This window comes from Peromyscus maniculatus, chromosome 20 (assembly GCF_049852395.1).
Source record: "Peromyscus maniculatus bairdii isolate BWxNUB_F1_BW_parent chromosome 20, HU_Pman_BW_mat_3.1, whole genome shotgun sequence".
Classification (NCBI taxonomy): domain Eukaryota; kingdom Metazoa; phylum Chordata; class Mammalia; order Rodentia; family Cricetidae; genus Peromyscus; species Peromyscus maniculatus.
Genome location: NC_134871.1, coordinates 18434051 through 18445789, shown reverse-complemented (window position 1 = coordinate 18445789; position 11739 = coordinate 18434051). Strand labels below are relative to the sequence as shown.

At 39.5% G+C, this 11739-nt stretch overlaps 1 protein-coding gene across 3 annotated transcripts in view; it reads left to right on the top strand.

The window, feature by feature from the left end:
- The first annotated feature begins 848 nt into the window (after window positions 1-848).
- The window catches only part of Pkhd1l1 (PKHD1 like 1), a 149068-nt gene continuing 138177 nt past the window's right edge, over window positions 849-11739 (top strand). Inside the window, exons 1-3 of one of the 3 annotated variants that reach the window (XM_042264702.2) lie at window positions 849-1056; window positions 3429-3512; window positions 11190-11334. Coding sequence is in view for 1 of the 3 variants with exons in the window: in XM_006978701.4 (XP_006978763.2) it covers window positions 1632-1704; window positions 3429-3512; window positions 11190-11334 (302 nt within the window). In the remaining 2 variants the exon portion in view is untranslated. Of the gene's footprint in view, window positions 1057-1525; window positions 1705-3428; window positions 3513-11189; window positions 11335-11739 lie in introns of those variants that run through there. The other 2 variants (XM_076555796.1, XM_006978701.4) reach the window with 2 other exon arrangements.

Sequence of the window (11739 nt, the reverse complement as noted above, 5' to 3'; positions counted from 1 at the left end):
TGTAAAAACAAATAGTTTGAGATTTTGCCATTTTTTTTTAACAAGATAAAGGTCTAACTGGGTGTGGTGGCACAGGACTGTCACTCTATCCCTTTTGGGCTGAGACAGGAGGATCCAGAGTTTGAGGCTAGCTTGAGCTGTATAGTAAGATCCTGTCAGGAACACACACACATATTACACACATCCCGCTCAATATTCACATTGTTTTTAGTCTTTACATAATGAAAATTGTGCTGATTTCTAGGAAAAGTGAGCAAGAGGAAAAGGCACTCATTAGAAGGAGGTAAAATGGGTGTTTATGAAGCAATAAGCTGGGGAAGAAAGAGTTTTGAGAATGCATAAGACAATGGAGAGCTTGTCATGGAAGAAAAGTAATTCTTCCCAAAAGAGTGAAAAGTGGAAATGTGAACTGAGAATTTTAAATGATCTAGTTAGGAAAACTTTCAAAATTACAATTTTCAAAACTGGAAAGCATATGGAAATGTAGATACCTAAATTTGAAATTATTTAAAAATTCTAGGTTTTATTTAATCACTACTTTTATTTCACTTCACATATTTTCTTTGGTCAAACGAAATGAGACTAATTCTAGGCATCATGATGCTGGGACCCTAAACGCTTCAGCATGTAGATCTAAAACATGAACATCTCCCTCATGGAATGATACTGTTACTCTACTTATCCAAACACTTCCACCATGCCTTAGCTCTCAGTCCAAAGTCAGCTCCCTTCAGCATCCTGTAAGAACAAGGTACCTTGAAAACTAGGATGTGTGGAGTAGAGGGAGGGGGTGGGCAGTCGAAGGATCATGAGGTTAGAATGTTAAGGACAGCGAAGATTCTGGAGTTGCCCTGGGGAGCATTCAGTAGTTGTGAGAACCACAAAGCCCAGACGTGGGTACTGATGGCTCTCATTCTTCTGCTACCTGGCACCCTGACAGCAGTGGCTGTTACCCATCACCTTGCAGCAAGCTCTCAGCAGAGAGCTACCTACTGAGGCTCTGGGTAGAATAAGCACACTGGCTCCAGGCACACCGCTAAGCGCTCGCTCCATCAGGTGCATATCCCGGAGCAAACTGCCCCAAGTCACTCTGCCTCAGTCTGCTATGACAGAGGGGCCAGTACCAGCAAGGAGGTTATCAATCGTGAGTTGTGTCTGCTCTGCCATAGACACGGTGTCTGGGAAACTTGGAGCTATCACTTAAGGTTTTTATCATTGTCAGCTGGAGGGATAGCACTATCCTGTGTGAAGGAAAAATGAGCGGGGTTTGTGTATTATGTGGTCTTATAATTAACGTATCTCGGACGATTAATGAGCAAGGTAGACAGGGAAATAAAAATATATAGCTCTAGAATTTAAAAGAAGGGAAACAAGGGTGGGGGAAATAAAGAGAAGTGTATGTGTGTGTGTGTGTGTGTGTGTGTGTGTGTGTGTGTGTGTGTGTGTGTCTATGAAGTCCCACAGGCACAGCAGGAAAGCTGGGGGCGGGGCGGGGCGGGCCTCTGTGGGCCAAGTTCTCCTTGGCTTCTGGGGCGAGTCCCGTGCGCAGGAGCAGCGTCCCGAGCCAAGTTTCAGCGCAGGAGGCTGCTGCGAGCCAGCGGCTGGTGCAGACTCTGCAGCACTGGCTTGCGATGGGACACCTGTGGCTCTCGGGGACCTGGTTTCTCTTGGGGCTGTTTCGATATGCAGCAGATTCCAGCACCGGTAAGCAGTCAGGACCGGTGGGGGAGCCAATCCAGACATCAGGCTACGCGGGTCACAGAGGGGCTCCGGGACCACCTGCCATCTGCCCTGGGCAGAGGCACTCCTGGGAACCTGGGGTCCTGGGAGGACGGCCTCACACGGGGCCTTCTGACATGGTACAGACAGTACTGGGAGAGACTGAAACAGAGGTACGGTCCAGAGAAAGACACCACCGGTAGGGCTAGCTCGAAAAAAAAAAACGCTCTTACAAATGTTATCAGTGCTGGGGTTTGAATTAAGGAAGTTCTTCACCTCCCTTCAAAATGGCACAGTTGAAAAGAGACTAGAAAAGTTGCTACGTGATGGGTGAGATACAGTTAGTAGACACCACCTGAGTTCTCCCTCCCCTTGGTCTTCTTAGGTCTCTTTCTCTACTGAAGGGAAGACTAGTCCCAGGAGGCAAGAATGGGTTGTTGTGGCGGGTGTCAGTCAATTACAGGGTAAGCTGCCCAGCGTCTTCAAAGCAATCCCCAGGAGAGGGCTGGGGAGAAAGTGATAAGAAATTGGAGTTGAGTGCTGAGATAAGGAGAGGATGAACTTGAGATAGGCGGCAATGTCTGGAGATAGGATCCAGCTCCCCGCCGATCCTCTCTCTTGGCTCTCTAGGAGCAGGCACTGGAAGTAGGAACATATTGCAACACGTGGCAAACTCGAGATCTGTGCTAACCTGAAGCTCACAGGCCTTGGGTCTGGGCACCGGTGCCTCCTTTATACTGACAAGCTATGGAGGCAACAAATCAAGTCCATGCTACATGTTTACAGACCGCAATGAATAATGCAATCATAATTTCCTTAACATTTTTTTTCAAACATCCATTCCAAGCCATAATTTCCGTGGCTGTTCTTTGTGTCTTAATATTTTCTACTTACTCCAATAAATTGTTTTTGCTTCTAGTTAAACTGCCACTCTAAGTAGAAAATAAAACACTTGTAGCCACTGCGCATTGTATTTCCGACTCATGTTAAAAAATTTCGAGCAGTTCTCCAGACAATCTGCTAAGGTTTGCTCTGCTGGTCCAGCAACTCCTTCTATTTCTTCATGGTAGATTCAGGCTGACTAGTTCATATTTGTCGTTCACAATGCAGCAGAGGAAGCCCATTCTAGAAACCAGTGCGGTCCCAGAAGTACGAGTGAAATGTCTTTTCCAAGGACCCAGGACCCTATGCTCTTTCTATCATTTTGTACTAAACTAGACTTTGGGGGAGCCGGCACTAATGTCCACTTTTCTATCTGCAGGAAGCTAACCCAGTTTGAGGAGATCAGTGGTCTTCACACTAAGCCCTCAGCATCACTGAGTCGCGGGAAAGCTGTCAGGAGCTATCTGTCATTCCTAAAGTGACAGGAAACGCTTTCATCTTCAAACGCAGCATCTGTTTTTGTCCTTCCTTATCATGGCACTCTGTGCTCCGCAGCAGTCCATTTCTCCATGTATGACATACGATTAAGGGATTCCAAGTGTCTTATAATAGGGTAGATACGAATGTTGAAAATGGTTGTTAGTCTTCCTCTTTGTAAACCCAAGAAAGTTCTTTACACAAGGCCAGTGAGTGTTAGTAAGTTATTTTAAGTCCTTAAGTCCCTGTTTGGGCATCAGTCACCTTTGGTTCACATCTTAGAATATGAATGTGAAATATGGTGCTTGATGATGATTGATTCACTGCTACTGTCTTCGTGTGTCTTTCAGATGGCACAATTCCCAAAGTGACAGAAGTTGTACCTAAATACGGCAGTATAAATGGAGCGACAAGACTGACTATCAAAGGAGAAGGTATGGTGGCCCTTGCTTGCCCACGGGCAAACCCGGCGTTTTCCTCTTTTAATTTTGTGGTACCGGGGTTCCACTTTATTATTCCACATAACTCAGTGCTGCAGACATTCTAGGTGGATACTCTTCCCCTCTTAGAGTTTTATGGTTAAAGTAACCCCCAACACAAAAAACACACACCACTGATATAGTTTCTGCACGTGGCCAATGTGGTTGAAATCTTCCTCCTTGAGAGCAAAAATAAATAAATGAATAAACAAATAAAATAATCAAAAAACGCAACAAGCCCATGCTATTGTCCTCTTGATCACCCGGACTCTAATTGCAATGACTTCTTTGGCATTGAAAGATCTGGATTTAATGGTTACGGTAAAGAGAAAGGAATTACTTTAACTGAGCTCCAGTTCTTTCCCTTTTTCCTCACAGGTCTGGTGATTTTACTCATTCAGTGTTTGAATGTAATATGCTGGGGGTGGAGAGGCCGGATGTTGATGGAGAAATAGAATGTTAATGAAAGATGTAAGATAACAGAGAGCAAAACGTGGGCCCCCTCCTGCTGCCACCCAAGCCCTATCACATGCTGCATCAAGGCATGAGTTATGTATGATGCTTTCTCCTGCCTGGTCTCAGAGTGAAAGCATAGACGGTAGATAGAGTCAAAGTGCACTTCCTCCTAGGATGAAATAAATATATGGTTCTGTCAGCCATCAGGCCTTTGCAATAAAAACGGCAATAGTACTCAGACACTTAGGAATTTTTGAAGAATATGAAAGAATTACTTGAAAAACAAAGAAACATTGACAAAATCTTCTATTTGGTCTTTAAAACAACAAGCAAGCCTTTGGAGTCAGAATTTGGCATAAGGAAATAGTTATTATTATATATATTAAAATTTATTTTATTACTTTTAATGCTTCAAATCAACATACCCCAACTTTTCCTTCTGTCTCTAAACTTGAACTCCTGGTACAGACACCACATCTAGTTAAGCTACACAGAGTCAGAACAGGTCTGCTCAGGAGTTTTCAAAGCCACCATTCCTCAGCTGTAATCTTTGCCCTTCTGTGACCCTTGAGACAATCATGCTTAGACTTCTCAGCAATGAAGTGTAAGGTGTTAAGGCAAATTTTTCCTTTTCCTTCTAATTCCTACTATCTACATACTTTTGGCAGAGTTTATACCTTTTGAATTGGCGACACCTGCATCCTCACCTTTACATCTTTTCCCTCTCTCCTCTTTAATAACTCTCTGTGGCTAACTAAAACAGTATTGGTACACGTCTTTCTTTCCCAACTGAGTTTAAATATTGTTTTTGCTACTTTATAGAAGCAGAGTTTAGCATGGTAGGTGTCAGGGATTGGGAGCAGGTGGAATGATGGCTATTGGCTAAGTTGCACAAAGTTTTAGTTATAAGAAAAGAGTATGGCCTGGAGGTCTGTTGTACATCATAGTGTCTTATTGGTGATGGTATGACATGCATGCTTAAAGTTTGCTAAGGGAGAAGATTGCATGCTAAGTGCTATTATTACAATTTTTAAAAATAAGTGAAAGGGCCTAGGAAGAGACATTTCAAAATGATGACTATGTTTGAAGAATTGCTAGTAGTGATGTTTTATGGGTATATTTTAAATATCTAAACTGATTAAATTATATACAGTACATTAAGTCTGTATAGATTTTTGTATGATAATCATACTTCAGTAATATAGTTTTAAACAAAAAAGTAAATTTAAAATTGGTTTTTGGATGTCTGTGATGTATATATAAATTTTTATACAGCAATGATAATGAACTTATACACCAAAGCTTATGAATGAATATTTTATTTATTTATTTTTAATTTTTTTAATTTTTTTTCGAGACAGGGTTTCTCTGTGTAGCCTTGGCTGTTCTGGAACTCACTCTATAGATCAAGCTGGCCTGGAACTCACAGAGATCCACCTGCCTCTGCCTCCCGAGTACTGGGATTAAAGGTGTGCACCACCATCACCTGGCTTTATTTTTATAAAATGTATTATGCAAAAGCAAGATATGGGAGAAAGTACAGATTTGCAAGTTGAGTTCTCTGTGATCCCGCCCACTAGAACTCTGACTACTGACACTTCACAGTATCTAAATGACTCTTGGCTCTTAAAAGACAAAGGTTTTCTAAAGGTTATTTTGCTCAAAAGGCTATGCTTGAGTTTGATGTTTGTGTAGCTCAGTGGTAGTTTGCTTGACTAATATACATAAGACCCTGGGTTCCACTCCAAGCACTGAAGCAGAAAAAAGGGAGTGTGTTGGGGAGAGCAACCAGGTTGTTTCTGGGAGGGCAAAGAAAGACATATGCTATTTTGGTAACCTTTCTGTTTATCTATGACAATGGCTGGCACACACATTGTGTTGAAGCGTTCAACCATAGACACTTTATATTTCGGAAAAGATACAGGTTTTGGTTCAATCCAACTGGCTTTTAATTGGACTTTACATTGGAGCAAGTTAATTCTGTGATTGCTGGCATTCTCATCAGTAAAATAGGTATCATTTCCCAGCTGCTGGTGCTCATGTGAGTGTGGAACAGGGTGTCATAACCTGGGTACCTGTCACATAGTCTATGCTCTATCCATTGAGCTTTTATTTTTGTTCTTCTGTGTTCATAGGCTTGGTTTTATTCTTCCACTTATTCCTCTGTATCTTTTTCCCCCATGGTTTTACAACATTGAAGGACATCTCACTTTCAATGCCAGTTTTGTAAACTAGAGAAGCCAAAACACCCTACACTGCATGACAACGGCCAGTTTAAACAACACTGTCCCACGATAACAGCATGGGTGTAACTGCTGGGTTGCTGCTATCAGGGGACCCAGCCCTGTGTACCTGGCAATGCCTATCTCCAGCTTAAAAAAAAAAAAGAAAGAAAAGAAAAAGGGAAATCAACATGTAAGGAATTTCCATCCGAAGTCTCATCCTTTCTGTTTCCAGGGTACACCCAACCCTTCCTGTAATCGTGTGCTTTGGAAAACTTCCAAGATGTCAGCTTTTTATCCAATGACTTATGTAGAATTATACTTAGAATTAATTTTACCAAATAATCCGTTTGCACTCCTTTTTATTCCTTGGGTTAACTTAACATCAGACATATCTCTATTTTTCAGCATTTCTTTTTGTTATTTCTATTTATTATTTATCTAATTATTGGTGTTTTTTTTCCCAAGACAGGGTTTCTCTGTGTAGTTTTGGTGCCTTTCCTGGAGCTCGCTCTGTAGACCAGGCTGGCCTCCAACTCAGAGATCCATCTGGCTCTGCTTCCCAAGTGCTGGGATTAAAGGCATGCGCCACCATCACCCGGCCTTATTTTTATTTTTAATTTATTTACTTATAATTTTATTTATTTGTTTATTATTTATTTATTTATTTATTTATTTATTTATTTATTTATTTATTTATTTTGCCTTGCCAACATGCGTGTCTGTCATCACATGCATGCCTGGTACCCATGGAAGCCAGAGAGGGTGTCAGATCCTGTGGAATTAGAGATACAGGTGGTCACAAGCTGCCGTATGTATGCTGCAACCCAAAAGCAGTTCCTTTGGAAGAGCAGTTAGTGCTCTTGGCTACCAAACAATCGCTCTAACCCCATTAATCTGTGTTTTTAAGGCAGAATGTATAATTAAAATGTTTAAAGGCCTTGCTAGTTTTCTTTATATTTTCTCATTGGTTTTATTTGGACGATGTCACACATTCATGCTTGATATTATAGGCACTCCTAAGGTAAAACTGATGTAATCATTTGATAGTATTGTTGTTGAATATTGTACTTGTCTTCAGAATGCCAAAGTGCAGACTTGTGTTAGCATATCATTGATGCAGCATGTACCCAATATAAAAATAAACACGTGGTGTGTCACATCCTGAAGCAGATCACAAGGAAAACTTCCCATTCTTTAGTTTCCAGCACCACTCCTGCATGCTTTAAACTCAATGTGAACCCCAAAGATAAGCAGAAGTTGGCAAAAGAAAAAGATTGGGTTGGCAAGTGCTTGCCTTGGGCTGTTTATGTATCTTTTCACAACTCTATTTTATTACTAACTGCCTTTATACTCTTCAAACTTCAAATTAAGTGATAGTATCTTTCATATGCAAGATTAATAGTTGTATTTTTTGTAAATCTATGCCTGAATAAGTTGTCTGATTAAGGTTTCAGTTTTGAGGAATAAGGTCTCTGTCCTTTGATGCGTTTCTTCTTACTTTCATTATTCATGAAAGAAAGGATAGGAGAAGAATTGAAAAAGAGAGGATGGTGGAAGTTAAGTTTGGTAACAAATAATAAACAGTGCGTACTGGGTCCTGTGTTATGTTTAAAAGGATATTAACACTGGATCTGAATGGTAGAGTTTTTAGGATGACAGCAGCTGATTAAAGAACTCCTAGATGAGATCTTATTGAACTAGTACCAAGTTAAGCACTACACACCACTATTTAGCATTCTGGCAGTCCACAGCAGAGGTGATGGAGGTGTTTCTGATGAGGAGAAGAAGAGAGTTTATAGGTTTGTTTAAAGTCAACTTGGCAGGAAGTGCTGGCACTAGGACTCCAGCCCAGGATCTGACAGTCGAAGCCTGGATTCTTTCCATGAAAAGGCACCGTCCCAGGTAGCTTTATCTGAGCTGGAGGCCAGGAGCTTGGGTGTGATGGGCATCTGTCACAATGAAGTCTTGCTTCTAGTCCTATGTTAAACTAGACAGTATTACATGCACATTGTCTAGTGGACCTTTGTAGGCTATGAAAATGTCTAGTTAATTTGACAGCGAGTCACACCATATCTTTCTGGATTTACTTATGTTTTCCTAACATTAATTAATATAATGAACAGAATATTAATGTCACGGTGTCATTTGTATTATTATAAATAATGTTATACAGAGGAATTAAAGTTTATTAACCTTTCAGGGTTCATCATTTTTTTCTTATTCGTTGATATTAAGTTATTGTTCAGGAGCCATAGTCTGAAGGTAATTATGTTATAAAATGTAAACAGTTTATAATAGACATTGATGACATAAAATAAAAATTTTGGTAATTTCAAACTCACTATAAGTCAAAAATTTTGCCATAGTGGTATTTTAAAGTTAAGTGCTTTGATATCTTTAGGAAAATATTCTTGTTGTTTTGTTTTGTTTTTTTGAGACAGGGTTTCTCTGTGTAGTTTTGGTGCCTGTTTTGGATCTTACTCATTAGACCAGGCTGGTCTCGAACTCATAGAGATCCTCCTGGCTCTGCCTCCCAAGTTCTGGGATTAAAGGTGTATGCCACCACTACCTAGCTTAGGAAAACATTCTTAAATGCATATATTTTTAAAATTCAAAATTTAATAATTTTGGATTTTAAGCAATCTGAACAAAACTGTAAGGAATTAAATTTATAAAACAATTGTATCTTAGATAATTCCATAAATGTATATGATTTTTTATACTAGAATAACAGTAAGTGCCTCTTTAACATTATTTGAAGAAAATTAAAGATGTATTTTAATTAATCAATTATCTAATTAATCTCATTTATTGGTTTCATTTCTTAGGTTTATTTCGGTTAATGTTATTTAACATCATAAAATATTTTATGCATCATAAACTACTTAGTGTATCTTTAAATACTCCTATGTATACTTTTTTATTTCCATATAAGATTAAACTAGGTTTCTACTGTTTTGCACTAGCCATTTGCTGTGTTCAGTTTCATTATCTCCATCAGCGTGATGATTATTAGCAAGCTTTGTTTTTTGTGCTTATTGCCTTCAATGTTCTCTTAAATGAATCACTAATCTGAACATTTTCCATCATTTGCTGAGAAATTCATGGTCAGAATAGCAGTGAACCTAGGAAGACCACTCATTTGCGTCAAAACCTTGAGTGTTTCTCTACACACAGAAATCATCCAAATCCCTACATTTCTCCTGTTTTTGTTCTTTTCTTCATTTTCATACTTAGACTTCTCTAGCCACAGCTTTGATTAATTGGCTCTACAAATATGGTCCGTCTAGTCTACTGCCTTGGTACATTCTGTTCCCTCTACCTGAAGCGCATTTCTTTTAGACATTCTTAGGCCTTCCACCCTCTGAGTAGTTCCCATGACCATCTTTATATGTCTCTTAATGTCTCTGTTACTTAAGAGCATCACCTCTGATTTCAGTCACGGATTATGCAAAGTCACTTTGAAAGCTTGTCTCTCTTTCCCACTGCCAATGTCCCTGGTAGTATGAGCTGTAAAGATTGCACAGTCAGTGATTTGACATGCAGAAGAGAGTGGTTCAAGATTAAGTGACATCTGTCTATGGCTCCAAGGTTGTAGCTAATGATTATGCAGGGTCTGAAAAGGAAAGCATTGAAAGATCAGAACAAGAAATTCCTAGAAATGAGCAGGAGAGGGGACTCATGGCACCAAGAACAAAGTAGGCAAATCTACGTCTCAAGCTAAGTCTTACAAGAGAGTGTCCTCACAGAGGAGTGGAACATGCAAGCTGATTCCATGACTCAAGACACTAGCTTCCCTCATTGACCTAGCTCAAGGCTTGTGCAATAGGTCTGTGAAGAACATGCCTGTGATGGAGGCTGCATATGGTAAAAAAACAGGCATTGTTTTTCACCAAAGCTATCACTGAATGCCTTGTCTGCCAGGAGTAGAGAAATCTTAGTTTATGCTGGACTTGAACTTGCTGTCCAAGTTCCTAGGTAGGAAAGGCTTCTCCTAGGGATTACAACATGAATTTTGATGTTTACTGACTGGAAATTACCAGTAATACTTATCAGCTTGATTTCATCAAGCATTTTGAGTACACGACTAGAGATAATTCATTCTGCTTATCACAGAGAAGTAATGATGTTTTGCTTCATAATAACGGGGAGGAGTATATCTGGAATTCATGGTATTTGGGGGACATATCTCTTGGCTCCAATATCCAAGGATAACTAAGAAAGGGTAAATGTAGCAATATAATTCATTAAAGAGAAGGCACTTAAGACTTCTGACCACTGAGAGATGAAGGTTGCTGTTACCCTGTTAGCTGTGGCAATGGTTAAGGATGAGAGGCAATTATAATGAGAACCAGGAGATCAAGGCCAGCCCAGGATGTATGATACTCTTGATTAAAAAATAAAAGAAAAACAAAGAAAGAAAGTATAGGGCATAGCAGTTTTGTGTAATACGAGGAATAGCCTCCACTCAGTCCTTTAGAAAGAGTTACCTTTACATACTCTTGCTCTTACTTTCATTTCTAATCATAACTTCAGCAAACAGATTTTTGTGTATTTTGGCTCATTCTCTGCCTGTCTTCTTTCTCGAAATTTCCACACATCTTTGTTGCCTCAAATGGCTTCTCTGGTGAAGTTAAGTAGAACATTGGGACCTATATAGTACATGCTCACAGGAAGCTTCATTGTATAGGATTGTAGAGTATATAAATGAAAGTGTGATCTCTCTCTCTTTCCACCTTATGTGTATTTAACAAAAAGTCATGAATAAGTTAATTCAAGGCCAATATTTATGCTCTCAGAGTATGGACATAGGGCTAAGTATGAAATAAATTTAACTTTTTCCTTCAGTACTGTTCATTATTATGTTATAAATAATGGTTCAATACTGGTTTATATCTGTTAGAGTTCAAGAAACGGAATGTCATTAATAATAGTTTTATTACTTTTGCAGGTTTTTCTCAAGCAAATCAGTTCAACTATGGAGCTGACAATACTGAATTGGGAAACCATGTGCAATTAGTTTCATCTTTCCAGTCAATTACTTGTGATGTGGAGAAAGATTCAAGTCATTCAACTCAAATTACATGCTATACTAGGTCTGTTTAAATACACCTTTAATAACATTATTTTCATCATGTCAGAAATCAGTTATGTACATTGGTATTTTAACAGTTTGATCACTCTGCCTATTACAGGTAATAATTCAGGTTACTAGTCATTGTATTTGATTTTGTGATGTTGATATTGGTTTATACTGTTATTATGGTCAATCACAATGCTCTTTATACATGACGACATCATAAATATATACTCTGCACACATTCTGCTGTTATTGGCACTATCATTTTATTTATTTATTCATTTTCAATTTTTTTCATTTTACATACCAATCCCAGTTACCCCTCCCTCCCCTTCTCTCACCCTCCCCACCTCCCCCCATCCCACCCCCATCCACTCCTCAGAGAGGGTAAGACCTCCTTTGGGGAGTCAACAAAGTCTGG